This window comes from Xiphophorus maculatus, chromosome 20 (genome assembly GCF_002775205.1).
Source record: "Xiphophorus maculatus strain JP 163 A chromosome 20, X_maculatus-5.0-male, whole genome shotgun sequence".
Taxonomy (NCBI): Eukaryota; Metazoa; Chordata; class Actinopteri; order Cyprinodontiformes; family Poeciliidae; genus Xiphophorus; species Xiphophorus maculatus.
Genome location: NC_036462.1, coordinates 18,309,246 through 18,334,465, shown reverse-complemented (window position 1 = coordinate 18,334,465; position 25,220 = coordinate 18,309,246). Strand labels below are relative to the sequence as shown.

At 37.4% G+C, this 25,220-nt stretch overlaps 3 protein-coding genes across 3 annotated transcripts; 1 reads left to right on the top strand and 2 right to left on the bottom strand.

Annotated features, from left to right (window-relative positions):
* Positions 1-930: 930 nt before the first annotated feature.
* On the top strand, positions 931-8,488 carry tmem43 (transmembrane protein 43). The gene is made up of 12 exons (XM_005807319.2): positions 931-1,036; positions 2,156-2,302; positions 2,428-2,562; positions 3,421-3,515; positions 3,600-3,649; positions 3,753-3,822; positions 3,892-3,962; positions 4,643-4,770; positions 4,879-4,953; positions 5,886-5,987; positions 6,097-6,214; positions 7,025-8,488. Exons 1-12 carry the CDS (start codon positions 1,019-1,021, stop codon positions 7,225-7,227), a joined length of 1,212 nt encoding a protein of 403 aa, XP_005807376.1. The 5' UTR covers positions 931-1,018; the 3' UTR covers positions 7,228-8,488.
* A 92-nt stretch (positions 8,489-8,580) lies between these two features.
* Positions 8,581-14,809, bottom strand: LOC102222710 (transforming protein RhoA). Its single transcript, XM_005807280.3, has 5 exons — positions 14,701-14,809; positions 13,627-13,784; positions 12,157-12,277; positions 11,236-11,366; positions 8,581-9,703 (listed from the first exon to the last, which is right to left on the bottom strand). Exons 2-5 carry the CDS (start codon positions 13,780-13,782, stop codon positions 9,530-9,532), a joined length of 582 nt encoding a protein of 193 aa, XP_005807337.1. The 5' UTR covers positions 13,783-13,784; positions 14,701-14,809; the 3' UTR covers positions 8,581-9,529.
* A 2,910-nt stretch (positions 14,810-17,719) lies between these two features.
* On the bottom strand, positions 17,720-23,097 carry LOC102233161 (cytokine-inducible SH2-containing protein-like). Its single transcript, XM_005807320.2, has 3 exons — positions 22,829-23,097; positions 21,117-21,267; positions 17,720-19,532 (listed from the first exon to the last, which is right to left on the bottom strand). Exons 2-3 carry the CDS (start codon positions 21,253-21,255, stop codon positions 19,030-19,032), a joined length of 642 nt encoding a protein of 213 aa, XP_005807377.1. The 5' UTR covers positions 21,256-21,267; positions 22,829-23,097; the 3' UTR covers positions 17,720-19,029.
* Between the last annotated feature and the right edge of the window lie 2,123 nt (positions 23,098-25,220).

The following is a 25,220-nucleotide window of genomic DNA, read 5'->3' as shown; positions in this document are numbered from 1 at the left end:
AAGAGGTCACACTCACACACTGCAGATTAGGGCATTAAATTTAATTAGTTTTAATGAAACAATTCATGATACATTTGAATAGTTTCAGTGTATTTAAGTATGTTATTTAGTATTCTCTTATATTATATTTTAAAACTTAATGTTTTCAGTAAAATGCTTATCAGTTGGTACCAGGGGCGCAACTACATACTTTCTGAGGTGTATGCAAACATGTCATCGCCCCCGTCTTTCCCCCAATGACTTAAACTTGTACAACTCATCTTTAATTAAAGTATCAATAGTAATAAATGCATATATATGTGAATAAATTGCTGCCTACGTGGCAATTAAAAAAGAATGGAACAAAAAACATTTACCTCTTGTCTAGAACCGTCTATGGGCTGCATATTTCATATATATTTTTTATATTATATTTAACCAAATTGACACTGGTCACAGATTTTAATGGCCATAATAATCCGTGACCTTACTATACAGAACAATTCAAATACCTGTTTTGATAAGAAAAGTGGTCAAACATCCATTTATGCCAGAAGTTTGATGATGGCAAGAAAAAGTGTTGTTTCTGTCAGCGTAGGTGTATATTTAATTTTCAGTCTTAAATTGTAAAAGTAGAAAATCATGTTTGTTGGAGGTAGAATACTAAATGGTAATGGTAGAATACTAACTGGTATTCTACCATCTTTTTAGTCAAACATGTCAAATTAATTTAAAATTTTCTGTTTATCTTCATATTTAACTGGCTAGTTAACTGTTTTTTTTTCCGAACGTGAAACAAAGACTACATTACCCATGATTCTCCACGTCACGCCATCGGTGCAGTTACGCTCGCGGTTTTTACTAAAGGGCCCGCACGCCAGGGCGGGAGCTGAGATTAAACGTTTCTATGTGACTCCGCCTTTCCTGGGCTGAAGGCGGGACCTTCCGTGCCAGTGTGTAAGCGAACCCTTGCAGGCGAGCCGTTCGTTTGCTAACATCTTTGTGATTCCTGCCTGCAGAGTTGACCAAAATCAAAGAAATGTCTTCAGAGCAGACAGTGAGTGATATAATTTACACGACTTTAGTTTCACTTCATAGAGAGTATTTTTTATTGTTGCTTTTTTTTTTTTTTTTTTAAACAAAGTACAGACTACTTTATACAGTTTTAGCAGTTATGCTTCCTGTCCCTTGAGTTAAGCATTTAACTCGAAGTTATCTTTTAGTATTGATCTCACAGTGAGTAGAGTTGTAACTGTGTGTGTGTGCTAGTAACATGGTAGAACTGTGGTAGAATATTATGGTATATGTTATGAAAAAACGGAGACATTATGTAAACCTACATTATGTAGGTGTGTCAGCTATTGACGCCCAAACAACAAGTTTAGACACAGTCGGATACGTTCACTTACTTCTTCTATCAACTCCAAATTGTCTGTATAATATCAAAGTTGTAACTTACCCACTTAATTTGACTCAATTTGCGGATCCCTTCAACTTCTTTTAGTGCATTTGTTTTAAAATATACATATACTAATATTTAAATAATGTACGATAATTTAAATAAAACTGTTATACATTAGATAAAAGCGTAGACGTAGCTGCATCTAATTATATTGATGCTTTAACATATTAAACATTCCGTGGTTCAAAGAAGCATTAAGCTTCAATACACCTCAAATTTGTAACATACTTCTAGAAAACTGCAAAACTGCTGAAACAAGGAGATAATCCGTTGAATTAAGGCTTAAAACCCACCTGTTTAGAGTTACCTTTGATTAGTAGTAAGTGAAACATTGATCAACATATTTGAAGTGTCTTTTGTTGATCATTTTGAAGACATTTAGATTAAAAACGTAATGTTTATTGCTTAGTTTCATAATTGATGACTGTAAAGCACTTTGCCTTGTTAAAATGTGTTATATAAATAAACTAGACTTTACTAAATGGACTCTAAAGTTTGATTGGTTGACGTGAGTTTCTAATTGTCCATAATAGAGTTGGTGCTATGAAGTAATCAAGTAAGAGAAGAACTAAAAAAATGACATTCTGAAATCATTTTCACAATTAATTCTGTTTCATAAATATTTACTACTGCCAAATTCAGTTTTTACTTTGTATGTTTATGTCCTATAGTTTTATTAAACTTTCAGCTGTGTCTTTTTATACTTTTTTTTAGTTTTCAGGACCAGAGCCTGACCAACACAGACGCGTATCTGTTAAATCAAATCCTGGATTTCTGGAGCGTCTGAGTGAAACGGCAGGAGGGACAGTCGTTGGCGTTGGTCTGTTCTTCCTCTCCATCTACGTTCTCTTCACTAATGAGGTGAGAAACAGTCTCTGAGCGAGAAAACAGCTGTTTTGAAGTGTCTCACATCGCTGCTGCTGCCTATGTCAAATGAAGACACCAGGACAGAAGTAAGAAGAGGTTTCTCTCGTTTATCTCCGTAGGGTCGAGCTTTGCAAACTGCCTCTTCTCTGGATGAAGGTCTCTCTCAGGTGAAGTCGCTGGGCTCTTATCCAATCCTCGACCTGCAGAACAACGACCGCTTAGTTCATCTATCTGCAGAGCTGCAAACCCTGAAGGTAAGCTGTCATTGTTTAAACTCAATAGCTTCCTTTTGGTTATTGTGATCCAAACTCATAGCTGGACCGGAGAAATGGTTCAAACAGAAATCTGTGGTAATTAGTATGCAACAAATTGTACATGAAAACGGAGGTTTGGATGCTGGGCGATCATCTGCCACGACCGAATGGGGGTTTGAGCAGACAAAGCAGAATGCACAAGAAGAAACAGAATTATTGATGTAGGGTTATTTTCAATCATCCCCATGAAAGTAAAAGGTTTATAGCAGAAGAGGGAGAACTATGATTTGATGGCAGCATTATGCCAACCGATGCCGTAATCCAGGACAAAAGGTTCTGCAGACAAATCCAAATGCCAGACAAGGTGTAGCTTCTATGGAGAGTAAAAAAATTGAGAGAAAACATGAAGTTAACAGTTGAAATTACAACAAGTAATGCAAACTGGAGAGTAGTAGAAGAAGAAAGTGAGAAAAAATAGTCAGTTATTCAAAGTTTACTTGTATTAGCATTCTTACCTCTAATTTTGGTCACATTTTACAATTATAGAAACCAAGCAGAGAAAAGTATAAATAAAAACCTATTCCATTAATGGCTATTGTATGCTAATTATTTCATTTAATAAGGAAAGCAACTAATTTTGCCTGTGAAGCTGCATAGAATTCAACAAATAGATGTGCAGTAATCAAAGAATATATAAAAACATTGAGGGAAAGATACACAAAAGCTGTCACAGAAATGTATCTTTAATGTAAATGGACATTTTTTTGTGTGTAGATTCCGTTTTTAGTCTAACGTGTTCTTAGCTTTTCTTCATGCCATGTGATTTTGATGGGCTGAATCTGATTCATTTCTGCCCAGCCCCTCCATGACCCCAGCTACAGGGTGGTGGTCCAGGCCGTGAAGCTGCAGCGGCAGGTGGAGATGTACCAGTGGGTGGAGCATCGTGAGAGCAGGTATGTCCGCTCCCTGCATGTCAGCACACAGACTGAGAAAAAGTTTTAGAAAGCAGCAAAACCTTGACCCTGAAATCATTTCAGGGATTACCAAGAGAATGGAGAAACCAAAACTGAGACGACCTACACCTACAGTGAGTTTGATTTTATTATTGATATTATTTTAGCGCTCACCTGTTGTGGTTTTTGCATCAACTCAACCAGCTTGTGGTGAGAAACCTTGGTTTATTTCTTTAGACACTGAGTGGAAATCAGAGGTGGTTAACAGTCGTAACTTCGATAAGGAAATCGGCCACCAGAACCCGAGGTACTGAAAATGTTTGGAAGATGACTCGTTTTTGTGCTGCGCGGTTTTAACTCAGCTGCTGGTTCACAGCGCCATGCCGGTGGAGAGTGTGACAGTGGTGGCTCAGGACGTCCGAGTGGGACCTTTGATTCTGTCCAAAGGTATTTGAATCTCTGAAACTCTGTCGGTAGCTTTGTTTCCATTACAAATATGCTCAAATATTGGTCTGTAATTTGCTAGTGCTGAAAAAAATTAACATTTTGCAATTGCTGTTTTTCCATTAAATAAGTAATTAAAATCACAGGTGAATCAGCTTGTTTACATGGTTAGTCATTTAACATCATGGCAGTGACAAATGTAAACAGTTACATGAGATATATTCATAATTCAGCCATGACGCTCATCATCTGTCAGTCATCAGAGGAGACGTTGGCGTCTTATTCAGCTGTTGGAGTGACAAATCCCTCATTCTTAGGAGCGGCTACTTATGCAGCATTTTGGGAAAAGTGTCGTCAGTGATTTTATAGAAGAGCTTTGGATTCAACACATTCGAAAGACACTCAACTTTTTATGAACTGTGTGACTGTTGATCACGTGACTCATATGATGCAAAAAAAAAAAAAGTTTTCATTTTGATACAGTCGAAGAGCCACTTCATCAAAGCACAAAAACTGTTTATAAAAAAAACATGAGTAGTTTTTTGAAATTGGCGGGTTTCCATTAAGCAAATTTATTTTCGTCATTTCAAATTGTGCAATTTCATCTTTAATGAAAATGCAGCTAAAGATGCTAACCTCAAATTTAATTGATGTTAATTTTGATTTTGATGGTTCCTCCTCAGGCCTGGTGGAGCAGATCAATAACTTCCAGACTCTGAGTCTGAAGGATCTCGCAGTCTTTAATCTGGATCCTTTCCTCTCCATCCATGATGATTACTTCTATCACACTCAGTTCCCGCTCCGGCCACAGGTCAGCATCGACAGCTTCTCACAGTATCCAGGTTCCACTTATTAATTTTAATCAGACATGAGTTTTTTTATTATTATTATTATTATTAATATCTTTTTATTTGATCAGGTCGGGGACGTCCGGGTGAGGTTCTCGTTTGCTGGACTGAGTGGTGAGAACAGTCACCTTGGCCCGCCGCTAACTGTAGGTGGTCCAATAATAATAATATTAATAATGTATTATCAGTAAGTGTAAAAGATAATAATAATTATCATTTTGCACTAGCACATGTGACTGATTAAATAATAAAAACAAAACAAGCATCTGTATCTACATATACAGTATTTCCTAATGTTGAAATATTTCATAAAGAAATACTTCTGGGATCAGGCGAGACTTTTAACGGTTGGTCTTTTTTTATTTGGTGTGTTACTATGGTAACACGCCAAGCTCTGAACAAATTTTTATTTGTTACCATGGTAACATACTGACAGAGAAGGAGCTAGAGGGAAAAGCTCAAAAAGGGGTGAAATAACACCTTTTTTAATTCTTGAAGGAGTTTATCTATCAAAAATAAAGATCTTCATCCATCCATAAATAAATTACATATAAATATATAATTCTACACAAAAAAGAAAATAAATAAGAAACTCAAACATTGTCATCTTTCAGTTTTCCTATTTTTACAGTCAGAAAATATAATCAAAATCCATATTTTGTTGTCTTTTTTCCTCTCTGACTAAATATACTTCAACTGAAGATTGAATTAAAAATGAATTGAAGGTTATGCTTCTGCAATAGTAGATTATTTTATTTAAAAAATGTTTTCACACATCTTTACCTGCAGTGTCAAAACATGTGATGGATGTTAGAAATGTGTTTTTTATTAAATTGTATGGAGAGTTCCTATTCATTAGTTGCAGAAACAAATTAGTATCCCTATAATTTTTATATATTAATTTAAGATTTTGTCACCACAGTGACTAATTTTTTGATTCCCTGCAGAAAGTAATCATAACTTTCTGCAGGAAGTCAGCGGAGAGACAATGTTTAGTTGAAACAACAAATTCGATAAGAAGCCATGAATGTGATTGTGTTTGGATGGTGAGTATTGATAGCATTTAAACTTTTTCCAGGTGAGTATCGTAGCTAAGCAGAAAGGAGAGAAATTGCTGCCCTTTAAGACAAAGTCTGGAGACTTTCTGGAAATCATCTACCTGGAGGAGCTCACTGCAGAGGTCGGTGTGGATTTACGTTTGTTTCTTTTGGTTTAAAATCTTTATATTTCCCTCCTTTTTTCTAATGTCGTATGTTTCCTAACTAATGCAGCTGTGTTTTAATGTGCAGGAAGTGTTCGCCAAGGAGCATCAGTACAACAGAATGAAGACGTGGGGCCTGAGGGCTGCAGGCTGGTTCCTCATGTTCGTTAGTATTCAGCTGACCACACGCATCCTCTTCACTCTGGGTAAATCAATGCTGACACTGCAGGCCTCGATGTTCAATTCGGATTTTTTATTTGTTATAATTTTTTTTCTTTTTTTTGAGTGGTTGTTCATATTAGCATTATTATTAAACCTACAATGGCGTATTATCACCATTGCCTTATAATTGCAGAAGTTTTTTAGATAAGGAGGAAATTTCAAAAATTAAAAATTTTCAATTTTTGAAACTTCATGAAATTTCCTTGTTTTTTTTTTCTTAAAAATTGCTGAGATTAATCTCAAAATGTTAGATTTTTTTTTTCTAGCAAATTTTCAACTTTCCAAACTCTGAAATTAATTTTGTTTGTTCTAGAAAATGTTTGAGATTAATCCCAAATTTCCTGAGTTTTTCTGGTGAAAATTTACTCCTTTTTTTCTGTTTAGTAATACTCCATAAATTAACTTGACCGCAGTCAGATTTCTGCGTTAAAGGTTTACGTACCGCAAAACGACTTACGTGATCACAACTTTCTGCATCTGTTTACATCCGGACTTACCGCATCTGACTTCTTCTGGTGAAAAATTATGAATCATGTCTCACATCAATGACATAAAGCCTAATAAACTGCGACATGATCATTCAGTCTACAAATGCTTTGAAAACAATTGGATATGTATCCAAATCACAACCAAATATGGAAGTGGCATAGATCAGAATTTTTGGGGTGAAAAGATGAGAATTGGACAGAAACGGCGTATTTTCAGCCTGGTTTGTCTGCTGTGTGAACGTAGCCTGGGTGTGTCAAACAGGAGCTCATCCCATGTATGTTTTTGTCGCTCCGTTTCACTTGCAGTGGATTGGGTTCCTCTCCTCAGAGATCTGGTGTCTTTCGGCCTGAAGATCTTCGCCCTGTGCCTCTCCTGCTCGCTGTCTCTCCTCGTCATCGGAGTCGGTTGGCTTTTCTACAGACCGTTGGTGGCGGCCGCTCTGGGAGCCCTCGCTCTGCTTCCAGTGTTTCTGGCTCGTTCAGGCCTTCCCCAGAAGAAGAACGAATGACTATCGCAGTGAGGATTCGACTTGGGTTCAGCTTGACTGTAGCTTTGCAGCAGAAAACTCAAGACAATGTTACACAGCTACTTTTGGAACTCCAAAACATTAGAATATTTCTGCACAAAATGAGTCTCACAGAAGCAGACGGAGGAGTTTGTTGCCTTCAGCGATCACTAATCTGCGACGTGAAGCATAACAATGCCTCACTCTGCCAAATAAGACGGACCCTACTTTATTTTGAGTGTCAACATAACTCAGCAGGCAGGTGTCTTGTTATCTCACTTGGTGGTGGATGTGGCTTTGTATTTCAGTCACTCATGGACACTTGCAACAACAACAAACTTTAAATTGAACGGGTTTCATACCCATTATTCTACGGCCAAATATATTTTTTTTTCCAGCAGTACAACCACTAAAGTTTAATTTGAAATTTCTGCTGATATTTCTCTAAATATGACAGTCTACAAAAAACCTAAACTATAAGAATGGATGAATGAATGCATAAGTGGATGGATTGATTGAATGGATAAAAATAAAAGGACAAACAGACAAATGGATTGATGGATGAAAATGTGAATTTTGGAATTGATTGGAGTGGTGGATGGGACGTGGATGGGAAAAGCTGGAAGCATTAAATATTTTTTACTCCTCCTGATTTGGAGGTGTATGGAAAACATTAAAGTTTTCTCCAGACATACTGATGAGACATAATGTTACAGCTTGTTTAGAGGATTTACTTTGTGTTGCTTTTCAACTGGATCACATGCAGAATATCTGCGAAAAAATGGGGACAAGATAAACAAACTAAATGTTTACAGTCAGATGTCACATTTATAAGTTGTTGAATTGTTTTCAGGGATGGGATTAGACTAGTTCATGTCTGTATTTATGGAAGTTGGTCTTATAATTAAGTTTGGGTGTCTTTTAAAGATGCAGAGTTTTTCTTGAACCATAAAACATAGATGGTACAATTTTCCTAGCTCACATAAACCAGAAGGTTCTTTAAATCAAAAGTTTACCAGATTTTTTTTGTTTCTCCAGTGCAGGTCTGATAATCAGGGAAGAAATTAGTCTACAAAAGTAGGCTTCTCCATTTGCATCTATGTAGCAACATGTGAAGCGTTACTTTGTGTGCTTGTTTACTGTATGCCTAATTTATAAACTGCAAAAACGTAATGGGGGAGAAAAAAGCAACTTGAAGTAAACGATGGGCACAATTCAGTTCACTTGTAAACGTTGCATGTTGAATAAATCCTTTTGGATGTTTGATAAAAGTCTGAACAGATTATCACTGGAACGTACCAATACTGGCTGCAAGGAGGATAAACAAACAAAAACAAAAAGCAGGCGGTAATTTTGTCCACCAGGGAGCACTGACAAGTTTATTATTTCAAACTGTTAACATCCTGATTGATACATATAATTTATATCTTACTAAGTAGTTCCATTGTTTATCAAAAGTTGCTTCCACAAAAATTAGTCCCTAGTCAGGCTCCACAGACGAGACAAAAAACTAAAGGAGTGGCTTGTATAAATGTCTAATGCCCAGCGTATCTCCTGTGTGCACTTCTTGCACTATGGCTGAACCAGAAACCCTGACCAACATTGAAACGGAAAAAAAACACCCCAAACTGGCCATCAGTGAAAGTTTTAACCCAAGAAAACATAAGTCCACCTGACGCCGGCGTTAGCGTTACATTTAAGTTCTGGTCCTCTATCAGTGTGTCTCAGTCAAGTCAAGCAAATTATCAAGATTCTTACAAAGTAATTTATTACACAAAACACTTGTGTTTTTAGCAAAACCAGTTTCCAGTATAATAGTGTGCATTGGATCACAATGCACAGAGGATTGTTTTTAATATTAGGAGGCACGCTGCCGGGTTTAGACTCGCTGCGTGCCTCAGTTTGTTGGAATAGTTAAAGGACTACAGGTCACAGTGTGCAGGTTCTTCACCCTAGTTGGCTGTGGACACATTCCTCAGATCAGCAGGCAGGGCTTAAGCACTTAACTGTAGTTGGCAAGTATGACACAACAGCACCCTGGGGTGACCTTTACAATTACATACAACATGTTTAAGGAGCTTTCATTATGGCAAATTTTACTCATGTTAAAAGTACAAAAAAGTATTTTCCATAACCTTAAAGTTGAATACTGATGACCTGACTACTTTTGCTTAAGACAAAACAGTAGAAGCATTACACCTTTAGTAAAAACAGGGGAGAGCAGTCTTTGTGTGTGTTTATCTGGGGGTAGGGTTGACCTAATTCTCCTTCTACCCCCTGCAGGAAGCAGTCCTCATGCCCCAGTTTACAGTAGGACGCATTTATTGCTCTTCTTTCCCCGCCTGGCCTGTAGTGCAGCCCTGGTGGCCATCTCGAACACTTCCCTCACGCCATCCTTTGTTTTTGCAGAGCACTCCATGTATCCGAAGGCACCGATCCTGTTGGCCATATCCCGGCCATCTTCTGGTTTCACGGGTTCCTGCAGAAAGGGGAGAACAGAGCGGCTTTTAGGAAAACCGACAGCTGATGTGAGGGGAAAAAAAGGATGTAAAAAATTAACAGGCACCAAGAAATTGATTGATTGATGACTGAAACGGCTGATATTCAGTCTAATAAGCCCTGATCAGTGACCTGCTGGTCAGAAACTTGAAAATCCAATCTTATTCAAATAAAAAAAAAAACGCACCATACTAACCACTGAGGCTGCACAGAAAAACCTCTTCAGTAATAATGCTGTTACTGACTGAAGGAGACTGAAAGTCAGCAATTTAAAGTATTAAACAATGATCTAAGAGGCTGTTAAATGTATTTTCGATAACGTCAAACAAGGCTGAACAGAGTACAACAAAGTTGCTCTTTTATCTTCATTTGCTTCTACTTCCTGTCTGTCATGGAACATCCTGGATTTGGGAATTGAAATCTCAGCGTTAAAGGAGACCTATTATGCAAAATTCACATTTTTTTATGCTTCTGTTTGGGTCTCAACTGCTTCTAAAAACAACCCAGTGCTTTAAAAGACACACCCGGCCAGCTGTGTTCTGGGAATAAGTTAATGTTTTTTGGTGTATGGAAAAAGAGCTGTCTCAAAAGCCTCCTGATTGTTAAAACACAATGCGTCGTTGCCTAGTAACCCCAGCCGAGCCCAGCTCGTCGCCTAGCAAACCAAGCAGAGATCCAGGATGTTTGGTCTGCTGGTTTTACAGCTGTGTGTGCTGTACAATGGCTGCTAGAAGTGTTTTGTTGTTGAAACCACTTGCTGCACTCTTGTTGGTTTTACAGGAGGGTCTATTTCAAAGATGTATGGTTGTATAATGGCACATCTGTTTGCAGCCATTTTCCGTGTGAGTGTAAACTTTGAGTTGGGGGGCGTGGCCAGCAGCAGATTATTAGGATTTAAAGTGACAAGACACCATAAAACAGGTCAAAACAGGTAGAACTGAGCAGATTAAAATCTCATTATCTAAGAATAATTTTGTGCAAAAATGTAATGAAAATGTTTTGCATAGCTCATAGACCTATCCTAACCTCTTGGAGGAAGCATAATCGATCCCTGTTAAGGTAAAAATCGACATTCTCTTGGCACTTGGAGACCGTTTTGTAATACTATGCATAGGACCAGACAATATACTGTCTTACTGCAGTATCAGTGTGTGCAGAATCGCATCCCCAAAGACCTCTGGAATGGACTATATGTTGGCTATCGTAGTCTAAGAATGATCAATTCATGCTTTGGATCCCAATAATACATTCAACTGGTTGGAGTCGGGCTGCAGTAGATGCCAAAACCTGACAGATGACATGAACAGAGGGTGGATTTTTTTTACAGCTACTCAGTATTTTGCAGCCATTCCTAATCACAATGACAGCAGGAAAGTAGGAAAACCATATTTTCAATGTTCTCAACAATGTTTTCAATGTATATTTTTATACTATAGTTCAAAAGAAATTGGAATCAGCAGAAATCGATATTGGTGGGTCAAAGCTGTAAATCAGCAGATCTTTCTGGTTTACCTGCTTCATTTTAGCTAGCTCCCTCCGAGTGTGATCATCGTTACGCAAATCCTTTTTATTTCCCACCAGTATGATGGGAACGTTGGGGCAGAAGTGTTTCACCTCAGGGGTCCACTTCTCAGGGATGTTCTCTGAGCAAAGGGACAGAAGACACCAGCAGTCACATCAAAGACACAGCTGGAGCAAGAAGCATCATCACACAAAAAGAGTGCACAGAAAATAAATAAAAACCCTTTCAACTCTGGGGTTTTACTCACGAGGGCACAAAGTAATTAATTCACATGTTTAAGGTTGTTTAAGTGTAACCTCTTCTGGACAAGAACACTCAACTTCTCACTGTCATTTATTAAAAATATGTGTGGAAACATTAAACCTGATTCAACAGGTTGCAGAATCATTTTTAGTAGCACAAAGGTGTTTTCTGTATGGCTTTTCCTGTTTGAGGTAATTTTCCTGTCGCATGTCCTAATTCTGCACAATTTGAGGTTTATTCAGAGCTACTGTATATTTTTTAGAGAAAGCTTTTCTTGACAGGCCATATTAGTTGAGTTTATTTCTGATTATACCGTCATTAACATTTCACATGAAAACTGAGAAATTCAGAGTTAGTGATCAGAGAAATTTGGGTAATTTCTCTGTTCACTCCTGAAAAGATTAATAATATAAACGCATCTAATAGCTGTCTTTATACTCTTTATGTTGCTAATTTTTTACCCCGGTAAAGGTCAGAATATTTTTATTTATACACATAATAACCTTTCAAGACATTTGTACTTAACCATAACAATTTTGGACGAAGAATAATACATGTCAATTAATAAAGATTTCCTATGCACTGAGAACAATTATAAAAATCTATTGCTGGAAAACTAGATGATAAACATGAACCACAACATTCACAGAATCCCGGTTTTAACTCACCAAGACTGTCTGGGCTGTCGATGGAGAAGCACATGAGTATGACATCAGTGTCTGGATAAGAGAGTGGGCGGAGTCGGTCATAGTCCTCTTGACCTGCTGTGTCCCAGAGCGCTAATTCAACCTGCAGGGAGTTTAACGTTATCGACCGACCCCAAGCATTGAAGCTATGCATGTTTTTACAAGCTCATAATGGTTATAAAGGTATGATATTTTACTCTGAGCATTATGCATCTCTCATTCCTTTACTCAAACCCCTGCGGTCTCTAAATTTTTCTAGCTCTTGATTGACAAGTGTAGAAAAACAGATATAAATATGTACGGCTTAAAAACAAACTTCTGTTAGCAAAGAGCCCAGGTGTCATACAGTTTCTAAATTACATCAGGCCCATACGTGGTTAAAATGGATATATTATGTTTGACTTCAGATTATATCGAGAGATGCATCAAAACCAGATGACTTTATACTCAACTGGTCCTAATCGATAATCTACTGGGCAAAACTAAAAATCCTCATCTTTTTCCAGTCGGTGAATGCTTCATACATGTACGTAAGCACTACCAGGTCACTGGCAATCTTCACTGTTGAAGTTGAAACAGCTGCTGAAAGATGACACAACGGCTCCAAGTATCAACGAGGTGTTAAAAACAAGAATAAGGACTAAAGTCGACTTTTGCTTCAGGCAAACGAGGCGTCAGCTGGAAGTATTACAGTTAAGTTACTCCGTTTTATCCTTTTTCAAGAGTCCAATTCTGTCTGTAGGGAAACACGCAGGAGTAGGAAATGTCTTTTGTAAATCTCACAGTTAAGGTTAGTATCTACTAAATCTAGAGGGAATATAAACAGGGTGCTATTTGAAATGCTGGCCAAAATGACCCTGCTAAAGACATGCTAGGACGCTAAATACAGCTTAGAAATGGCAACTCTAGTCATTTTGTTATTGCTTTGTAGTAATAGTAGATTCCTGTTTATCTTTAGAGCTGCCTAACACACAGTGTGACTTTGCTTCTGTCCTGATATAAATAATAAACATTTGATTATAATAGAAAGAATGCCTAAGCCTCATTTAAATTGATAGAAAATTCATTAACATGTCCTCTCAAACATTTAACTGGATGACACTTATTTGAAAAAGTGAATATCTTATGATATGGTGCCCTCTAAACTTTTAAGTGTGCAAAAAACAACGAGATAGGCTGTTTTTCCTTATAGGAAGGTTTTATTTACAAATACCTAAAATAACATTTGACCATATTTGCAGACTTTCATCTATGCAGAATGAGAGAGCTCTGAAACTTTGGCCAGTTTTAAGGAATTGTTTTATTTTACTACTTTGTGGTTGTTTATAGCGTCTAATGACATTTCTATTATTTGTGAATGGGAGAAGTAGAAGAGATCTGACCAGCCATCAGCTGCTGAAACCTAATAAAATGCTGTTTGACTGAAATGTGGAAGAGGAAAACAATCCCTACCTGTTTTCCGTCAACTTCAATGTCAGCGACGTAGTTCTCAAACACTGTGGGCACATAGACTTCAGGAAACTGGTCCTTGCTGAATACAATGAGCAGGCAGGTCTTCCCACAGGCTCCATCTCCCACTATAACCAGCTTTTTCCTAATTGCTGCCATCGCTAGAGAAAAGAGGGCATGAAAACAAAACAAAACAACGGATGCCAGTCACAGTACCAGAGGTTGTCATCTGTCTTTAACAGGGCGGGTCATTTTATTATGCAACTTTCTAGCCCCGCTGCGCCTGTGATAAACTGTGAGCACATCGCAGGTTCAGCTGTGTTGACACAAACCCAAACCCCGACTAAAACCAACACCCGGGGCTAGCATCCTACTTTCTGTCACTGCATCATTACGGCTGAAAATAGACTGCATCAAATGCAATAAATAAGAATGACAGGCATAAAAGTGACTGTCTACATCTATCTGATTTATGTCGGATTTATTACTTTTTAGCCAAATTAGAGATATATTGTTTTCCGATTATACATTTCCGCTGCGACTGTGTTAGCCACCCCGGCATCTGGCTCGGTTAATTATTCCTTCTGACCTACTTTGTCATAAATTACTGGCACACCTTTTCGCGAATCGCTGCAGAGCTTTATGACCTGGATAAAACCAGGCTAACATTGTTTTCTGTTTACAAAAGACTTAATGTTAGCTGTGGAGGCTAACTAGATACGACAGGATGTAGCTTAGAAGCTAGGTTTTTATATTATGTTTACAATTCAGAAGGACTTTGGGGTTTATAAAACCAATTCTGAAACAACACTCTATTAGTAGGCTTGTTCTATGAGTTAAATTAAACACAATTTCCTCTAAAGTCGCATACTGGCACGGCTAGCTGGCTAACAAGGATTAGCTTGGCATAACGGAAGTCAAGACGAGTTTTATCGTACCATTAGCTAGGTGGCTAACATTGGCAAAGAGTCGGTAGAAAATCTACTTTAAAAATAGACCTACTACATTAAACTGTACATAGTAAAACCCAGTGAAAAAAATATAGGTATATTTTGTTTGTAGGAATGATGGACTTACGTAGTGATTGGTTAGAAGATTGTTGAACTGAAGTCTAAGTAGCGCTTTGTTAGCCTCGGTGTCTGCTGCTGATGCTAGAGGATTAACAGGAGGGAAGTGAGGGGGTGGGGACAACTAAACAGTTCAAAACTGACTACATGCACTGTGATGTGTCTATATACATCAATATTATAACGTGTCAATACATATCCGGGTTGATTAGCTACATTTTATGTAGTTAATACGGATGTTTTTTGTGTGCGTTTTACCTTTGGAAATAGATAATCAAACAGGATTACTGCAAGAGGACATGAGAAAACAACTATCGATGAACGAAATAGATAGATAGATAGATAGATAGATAGATAGATAGATAGATAGATAGATAGATAGATAGATAGATAGATAGATAGATAGATAGATAGATAGATAGATAGATAGATAGATAGATAGATAGATAGATAGATAGAAAGTATAATAATAATTCAAACTGGATACTAATTTTGTTTAATCAATCTTCAGAGTAGGAAACATAAGAGAACATGTCATTCAGATAAATGTTGAATTGTTTATTCATACAATGGTAGCTGTGACAAATAAGTCTGGATGAGGACCCAAGCACAGTGCAGAAGACAGTAAGGAAGGTTAAAATTTAAATCTCCAAAGCTCAGCAAAAAGGACCATCTTTGGGTCAACAAGTCTCCATAGCAATCATTAGACGTTGAGCTAACCCAGAGGTCTTCATCTCCAGGCCTCGAGGTCCAGTGTTCTGCAATTTTTAGACGTGTCCCTGGTTCAACACGCCTAAATCAAATGGCTAAATTATATCCTCAGGATGCCGTCAAGTTCTCCAGAGTCCTGCTAATGACCTTCTTATTTGACTTCCATGTGTTGAAGCAGAGACACATCTATAGATCTCAGGACCCTGGCCCTCTTGGGCTACGTTTGAAGGTGTTAAAAAAAAACAACCTCAAAATGTGCTTAACTTTATTGGGACTTTGAGAATAAGATCAACCTTTTATAAGATTAATCTTGTAAAAGATTAACCTGGGATTAATCACGAAGCAAAGTGATGCAATTGTGGAAAAGCATGTCATGTCCCCTGTGAAGTATGGTGGAGGATCTGTGATCAAACCTTTTAAAAATACCAGGAAATGTTAAATACAAATCCGGTGGCCTTTTCCAGAAAACTAGAAATGAATCATCATTGGGTTTTTTTTTCAATTCAAAACAGAAATATAGAAAGGAGATAAAGGACTGTCTGTGGCGTTATAGAAGTTAACACTGGTGAGCTTGTAAAAATAGAACTAATTTGTATAGTGAAGAAATAGAATAAACTACAAAGACAGATCTTTCAAATATTTTTTGTTGTGAGCTTTTACTACTGCACTAAAATATTAATTTATTGAAATCGGTTCTAATAATAAAGGTTAACATTTATATCTCGACGTTTTTACTCTTACATCTGATCTTGTCTTTTACCATAAACCAAATAAAACACGTGGATTTAAGAACATTTGTGTTGAAGAATTGGTAAAAAAAAAAAGAACAGCAACAGGAAATGTGATCTTTTTCATAAGCTGTACTCAGTCTTTTCAGATCCCATAATTGTTTAAAAAAAAAGAGGAAAAGATATTGAAGTAGAAATAATTATTTTTCAATTCTCAGCCGGTGCAGCAGCGCACTAATAGCTGCAGCTCTTATTCTAATCCTGATAAGAGGCTTTCTCGGTGTTGTTCAGCTGCAACTCGTGGAAACCAACTCAGATGTGTTTCCATGAAAACCTCTCATTCATCTGCGCAGTGAAGTGGTCAGCCATTAAAAAGGAAGAACATTTTTTTCTTCTCTGAAATCCAAATGATGATGCCCTTCTGAGAATTAGCAAAAAAAAAACAAGAAAGTCTCTTCACAGACATTTTTTATCATCTGCAGTTCTTCGTTAAAGTGGCCTTGGTTAGATGAAAATGAAAGGAAATTTTGTTTCCCATCTAAAAAGGAACATATTAAGAATACATGCTACTTATATTATGTCCTTTATTTGGTTTGTAAAAATATAAATTACTGCTGGAAAACACATAATTTTAGTAGCAACATAACTTTACTTACAGTCCTTTGCAGATATGAATAATTCCAAGTGTTTTCTTGTACATAAACGTCGCTGTCTACAACAGAAAGTGCTGTATAATTATGAAATTGAAGGGAAATAATGCAATTTATTCATTTCTTTTACAAAAAGAAATCTCAAATGTGTGTTAATGTGCAAAAGTATTCAGCCCCCTCTGTGTCAACGCACCGTAAAGTTGGCTTTCAATGTAATTGTTGTATTTTGTCCTATTAGCTTTGCACATCTAGAGTTTAATATTTTCTCTCTTTCTTTGTAGTAAAGCAGCTCAAATTCAATGTAGACTGCATGAACCACTTTGACTGTGAGTCATTTTGACGCATTACTGGTTACATAAATAGGGTTGTCTGTTGTTTGGCTGGAAGGCGAACCACCAGCCTGGTCTCAAGTGTTTCGCAGCTTCTAATCACAAAATGTTTCCTTTATTTTTTTCCCCATCAATCTTTCCTTGTTCCAGCTTCTGATGAGGAAAATCAACCTCACTTCATGACGCTGCCAATCAAATAACAAAAAATTATAATACAATAGACATGTGGTCAACATCAATAGATTAGACATCCAATAGAATTTTCCATAATTCAGAACCGCACAGCATTCTGGGGGATGTAGGCAGAGGAAAGGCTTTAGTCGCTTAACCACGGCTAGCAAAGTTGCTGAAATCAACTAACGCACTCACTCTTTGGTTACCTAGCAACTCATTCACTCTTTGGTTACCTAGCAACAGCCTGCTGAGTAACCGACAAAATTTTGGCACTGTGCCTCATAACTGTTAAAAAACAATAAACAACGGGGTGGAGTGAAGGAATACAATGAGTACAACAGCCGGAGAAGGAGTTGTGGATAAAACAGGAAAGGTCACACCACCAGTTTGGCAGTATTTCAGATATTTAAAACAAAACAAATTCAATAATTAGCGATATTGACTGATATGAAAAGTTTTGTATTAAGATACATTTTTCAGCCATACCGTCCAGGCCTAATGCTGCCATCACCATACCAGAGGTGTGATGTGTTCGGGGTAATGTGTAATGTTAGTTTTCCACCACAAATTGCCAAAAAGACATTTTTAAATCCCAGTTTACCAGGACACATTCTTCCACATGTTAGCTGTGTCCCTCATATAGTTTGTGGTAAACTGCTGAAGGGACATCTCTCAGTTTTCTCTCAATAATAACTTTATTCTTGCGACTCTTCCAGATTTTCAGAACGCATGTCTGTTTAGCAATTATAGGGGGTTTCAGTTTTGCCATACTCTTTTCTTGATGACAGCTCCCTGTGGGATGTTTAAAGGTTGAAATATTGTTTTTATAACCTAACTCCGCTTTATGCTTCTCTACAACTTTCTCCCTGCCCTCTTTGTTCACTAATGCTCTCTAATAAATCTCTGAGGCCTTCACAGAACAGCTGAAGCTACACTGAAATTAGATTACACACAGATGGATTATTCTATTAACTAAGTAGGTGACTTGTACAACTGGCTACAATAGATTTTTATTGGAATATCAGAGCACATGTGCATGTCCTGGTTTTAAAGCTTTTCATTTGTAATTTATTTATCTTTTTAAATTTAAACATCATTTTCATTCCACTTCATAATTGTGTGCTACTTTATGCTGGTCTTAACTTAAAATCCTAATAAAATACATTAAATTAGGTAATGTGAAAAAGTTCAGGGGTAGAAATATTTTTGCAAAAGAACTGCATGTCCAACAGAAACAAGACGTAAATTATCCTCAGTTCTGAATTGGTTCAGTTTTGCAGCATATATTTACCACACACTGCACTGTGTTAAGACTGACATAAACATGACCACCACTCATTTTTAACCTTCTTCTCCAGTGTTAAAGGGATTAAAGTTCTTCAAACTCAAAAGCTCAGATAATTTGGTTTATTCTGTAAAGTTATCTCGGCCTCATTGCCAACCATCTAAAATCCACAGGTTTTCTTTTGCAGCTCAGAATAAAACATGTTGGCTGGGCTTCACTGCAGATTTCACAGTCGCTAAGGTAAACGTAGAAATCGGTTTTAGGAAAAGCTGCTGTGCTGGAGTAAGCCCAAACTCATTTATGTGAAGTAACGTTGAGGTTTCTTGTACTTGGGCCATCTCTGTCTTCTCTCCCTGTGCTCCAGTGAATCTGATGCAGGATCTAACACAGCTCCACATCCATAGTCATGGACAGGAATCCCAACCATGTTCCTGTATCTTTGTCCCTCTGCGTCCACCGGGCTCATATGAAGAAAGGGTAGTTCTGCAGGAAGCGCAGCAGCGGCTTTGGGAGGGGCAGCTGGTCGGTGCAGTTTGTGTGTTTGTTGATGGCGAGGCGTGCCAGGTGCTGCAGAGAAGGAAAACCCTGCTGCACGTTGTGCAACGGACGCAGGAGCTTAAGAGGAACGCCGCTGTCTTTAGCCGCGCGCTGCACTGGGTCCGGCTTGGTTTGGGGCCGGACGGACTCCAGGTCCTGCGCCGTCTGGCCTGAGGCGGTGTAGTGCTGGACGAGGCTCGGAACGTCTGGGAACGCTTGTAGGTGAGGCAACTGAGGCGACGTGGAGTCCAGCCAGAAGCTGCCTCTGTTGTACTCGATGCGCACGCTGGTGGGCCCACAGCGGGTCTTTACAGAAAGGGCCAGCATGTACTGAGGGTGGCTGCTGTCCCGCACCAGGAATGTCCCTTCAGACTTGGACTGGAGAACTTCCCGAGCTTGGCTCGCTGAGATAGAACCCCAGTACCAACCTGGAGAATAGAAAATAGTTTAAATGTCAGGTTCTGTCTTTTAAGACAATACTAGTTCGTATCAACACTAATTGTGTTACTTCAACTGATACAAATGCTAAATGTGTTTTAGTCTGTTTTACAGAGGCAGCACTAAGAACAGGACCCCTCCACACCATTTACATATGAGCAGTGTCGAGTGTTAATTCATTGCATTTACTCAGTTACATTAACTTTTAGAAACTTTTTGGAAAAAAATACTTTTAGGAGTATTTTTACAACATTGTAGATTTTCTTTTATTTAAGTAACTTCATTATGAAGTATCATTACTCCCACTTGAGTAAAATATTTGATACTCTACCCACTGTGGCTAACTTCACTGAATGAAGTCACTCATAAAAATTCAGCAGACAGACACGCAACTGCAGTTTTTGTTAAAGTTTCATTAAAAAAAATATATTTGGAAAAAATATTTCTGACTTTGTTATGTTGTAACAATGTTATCTATACAAATTATTTTGATTTTAGTCCTTAAGATATGAACATTTCCAAACAGCTTTGTATTTTGGTCTGTCTGATTATGTAATTTTTAAATATTGGTTGATGTTTTGATCAGTTACTCAGTACTTGAGTAACCGTTCTTACCAAATACTTTCTTACTTTTATTTGTAAAAGTAGTGCTTGGGTCCCATAAGGGATTTTACATTTGGCATCATGCAAGGCTGGATTTAAGAAAGCTTGGGTCTCTGGCAAACCCACAAGGTTTTAGGAAATTACAATTTTCCTAAATGTTCATTGTAAGAAATGTTTTCATCTGTCAAGTGAAGTTTATTTTCACAGCACATTTCAGCAACAAGGCAGTTCAAAAATGTTTTCGTCCTTTATATCATGAAAACACCATACAGTAACTAATTATGAAACAGCAATAAATGTTGCATTTTCTGAATGCCATCATCAAAATGATCAAGCCAACATACATCAAATATGGTGATCAATGTTCCAGTTATTATGAATCAAATGAAGCTCTAAACCGGTTTTAGCCTTGATTTAAAGCACAGGTGTCAAACTCCAGTCCTCTGCTGCGCCACACCTGAATAGAATAATTAGCTCATTAGTTGTATTTATTTAAATGAGTTCAAAGTCTATGTGCTGATCTACACAAGGAGGAGGTAATTAAGCCATTTCATTCCAGCGTTTTGTACCTGTGGCACATTTAAAAACTGCAGGACAGCGACCCTCGAGGACTGGAGTTTGAGACCCCTGATTTAAAGGATTTCTGTGTTTTGGCAGTTTTGAGGTTTTCTGCAAGTTTGTTCCAGATTAGTAGAACTGAAACATTCTCTAAGCTGAATGTTGTTCCTCTATGTTTGGTTCTGATTCTAAGGATACAGAGTAGAATGAAACCATCCATTTTAAGTTCACAAATACCTAGAATGCGGTAAAATTTTCTGTATTGCATACCCAAAAGACTAGTTACGGTAGTTGCGTTACCGTCTGTATGTGGCGATGTAATATAGTCATTGAAATACACCAAGATGTGACCTTCATCTTGCGTAACATAAGTGATGTGAGTTGGTATCTTTCTGATCCAGGTGTTGGTTTACCTGTGGTCTGCAGATACTGGAAATTGGTGGTGATGCATTGGAGGTCCTGTGCCGGGTGCCAGGCTGGAGGCAATGGTTGTGGGTAGCAGGAACTTTGCGGCTCCTCGTGATGCAAGATGGTCGCTGCACGGGCAACCATTACGGCCTGACACTGGATCAGGGCCAGAAATATAAAAGTTAGCATCAAGAATCGACTTTCACAGGTGAGTTATTGTTCTGCAGGTTTATTTTCAATCATCCAAGACTTTGCTATCCCTAATGCTAAGAGATAAAGCTGAATCTGCTGAATCATGCTATGATTGCCCCGGGTTCAGGGGTCTGCAACCTTTATTCCCTCAGTTCCGATAAATAAAACTACTTTAGAGCCACAAATGTTACACCAACTTCAGGAAATAGAGCAACTATAATTTTTGATAAAAATCTACAATGATAAATTTGTTGTGATGTTTTAAAGGAACACAATTTTATTTCTATTTTTAGGTTTAAAAAAAAGTTAGCATTTTCTTTTATTATTTCAGGATATTTATGTTCAGCACACAACCTAATGGCAAAAGGAAAAAAAAACTAGATCTAAAAATATTGATGTTAATTTTAGTTCTATCCTGGATTTCAGTGCAATTATTCTGTGAAATAACCTGCATTTTCAGGTAATAACCTGCATTATTTAAAATAGACATTTTAAATTATGTCTATATTTAAAAGAGTTAGTTGATTATTTATTATTGTCAACCAAATTGGAAAAAGCTGCATGCAGCTCGGAACTGCAGGTTGCAGACGCTGCTTCAGTCCTGGGGCTCCCTAAAGCTTTTAACCCATCAAGTCATACACAAACTCATGATCCACAAAAGTAGATGGATGAAGTTAGCAACATGTGAGCACATGGTAGTGGTAGCATTATGCTGAGGGTTTGTTTGCAGTCGTTGCCTATGTTGGATTTCACAAAACAGACGGGGAAATGAAAAAGAAGGATGCAAAAGCTTCAAGTTTGTCTCTAGATTGTTATGAAATTGACACAGTTAGGTGATCCAACAGGGCAAACACATTATAGCTGCTCTTAATAAAGCTGAAAACTAATGAACATTTACAGACTGCTAAAAAGTTTTGTCTATGCTTAGCAAACCAGGCAATTTCAATAAATGTTTCCATCTCGGTTAAGAAAACTGCTCAAATATCAAGAAAAAAAATCTAAAAAGCTTGTTGGTGGTTACAAAGGCATGCAGTTTATTTTGCCAAGGGAAAATTATTCAAATAATATAATATAAATACTAGGACTGTATGTAAAATTGTTGGAAAATCCCCCATAAGTTCAAACTTGTTCGGTCAGTTCTTATTTCCTAAAATAACTGGAGCTTTATCTAAAGTGTTTCTTTCAGACTGATTCAATTAAATTATTAAAGCCTGAAATGTTCAAGGCATTCACTCCCATAATGAGATTATGTAAATTTCTGATTGCCACCAAATTAAATTAAAAACAAATAAATAAAGTCCTGAAATCATCCAGAGTGCGTGTTATTGTATGTTTCCATCAGAAAGCACAATAATAATGTCAAATAGCTTGATAATATTTTCATTCAAAGAGAGTTTTTATTTTTTTGGAATCCACAGGAAAGAGGGAAACAATGCATGAATAAAAAACAAACAACAGCCACTACAGCACATGCATTACAGTCAAACGTCCATAATTACTGAAGATATGTTTGACATAAACTTACCTGAAATCAAGGCGAAAGAAAATAATTTCCACCACTAAAAAATAACCTAAATCCAGTGAATAAACGTCTTAGTGGTTCCAGAAGTCTGGACAGGAGAAGCTCCTCTGCTTAAATGAGAGCACAGCTGCAGAGGGAGCTCTGTGGAAAGTGCTGCTGCAGAGTCGGTTCAGCTGGAGGTTCCCGGGAATCCGATTCCAGGAAAGGTTTAGCATTTCAGCGCCCGCAGCCACAGATCGCGGCGGTCCGTCAAGCAAACACAAACACACACATACCGCTTCCCGCACAAATGTCAACATAAGATACAGACACGATCAGGAAGCTTTATGTCAAACTCACGACTAGGGAAAACACTGATAGTCTCTGTATGGGGTACTATCGGTATTCCATACAGAGAGGAGGGTATGGAATACCGAGGGTGCCCCTATTTACTAAAGTAATACGTCATTAAATAATGATTTATGTAGGTATGTTAATACATTTAAGGGCTGCATGGTGGCCCAGGCTTGGGTCTTTCTTCATGGAGTTTGCATTTTCCCCATGTGCTTTCCAGGTACTTCGCATCTTGGTTAATTGCTTTCTCTAAATTGTTGTTAGTTATGATTGCATGGTTATTTTATCCTGGGTGTATTTACATAATAATATGCAATTTTGATGAATCGCCATCAACAAGCTCTGCATGCATGATTGTGTGGTTTTTTTAGACAACATCTTAGGCATTTTACTATAAAGAATCAGCAACCTTAGGCTCTTATCTAAGAAATAAATACATAAATAAAATACATAGTTTTATGCACACAACCATGAAATGTTTTTGAAAAAGCATAAACATTTTTAGAGAAATCTTCCTTAATTATAGATTATACGTGTACATTTTTATACAGCTGAAAAATAGCAACAGATTTAATTTATGACACTTTCAGACCTCCATAGAAGGCGATCATCTTAGATCTGAGTCTCTATTGCATCAGGAAAAACTTTACTTTCAGATCAGTATTGTAGATTTTTAAAATTAGTAATCCAGTGTTATTGTAATTAATATGTAATAACATATTAATAAATAATAAATATGTATTAATGTATTTTTTATTTATGCTGTAGCTTTGATAATATAATCAAGGATTATATTACATCTGAAGTTTGAAACTGTTTCTGTTTCTCAGAATTTGCCTGAATAAAGGTTCATGCAGATTTAACCAGGACTGCTTTCTGTTTTTACTTTGAAATCTGCCAGTACTACTTCCTGTACTATTTGTGACTTGATCTGGATGAAATGTGGCATGCTGTTATCCAGTTCAGTGAAAACAGAAACACAAACATTGGCAGTTTTAATTATATCATGACACTCTTATCTTGAGTTTTAAAGCTTTTAGCTGATATATATATATATATATATTTAGAAACTCAGTTGAATTTATTTAATGTTAGTTGTTTCTGTAAAAATAAAAATGCTTTGGTGCCTTATCAGATTTCGTAATTATTTCACTACCATCTTTCAGTCAGTGGTTGTTTGTTACTTGAAAGTCCTGCTTGAGGTGAAGCTCCTGTTTTCTTGGAAATCAACTTCTTATCTGGAGTCAGCCCGTTTTCTAAGATTCATCTTAACTCGGCCCGTAGTTCCCATGTATTGAGATAATGACCACTTGAAAAGCTGCTGTTCGGCTCTAAACCCTGTTTCCAAGAAGAAATGTTCACATCAGGCGTGTTTCCCGTGAGGCATGAAAGCAGCACAGCGCATGGCTTCTGGGTAGAGTGGCTTCTTGGAAAACACAGGCTACCCTGTGACCCCTGCTGCTGCTGCTCTCCGAGTGACTGTGGGATATCACTTACACACACACAGTTAGGAGGAAGTCAGCGAAAACACACACACACACACACACACACACACACACACACACACACACACACACACACACACACACACACACACACACACACACACACACACACACACACACACACACACAAACAAACACTGGGAAATACAGAAAATATTTTATTTTATGACCATGTAAAACAACAAGTTTCGTTTAAATGTTGTTAAAAATTGATTGGAGGAGGAGATAATGTAGTTTGTCCAAATTTAATGCAGATAGGCTACACCACAGTGTCAGAGTAGCACAGAAATCATGACAGAAAATCCATTTTAAAACAGAGATTTCACAGTAATTTCTCGCTGCTCTTTATGACCTCGATAAAATTAAAATTAAGCTGTAAAGATAAGTTTTAAGACGTTTTGAATCCATTAAATGCAGTACACTGAAAAACACACAATCTCATCAATTATTTTTGGACTAGTTTAAATATCTTAGTACATTTGAAATAAGACAAAACAAATTAATTAACAACTTTTTAGCAAATAATAGGAGCTAGTTTTAAGTCAATAACTGCCAGT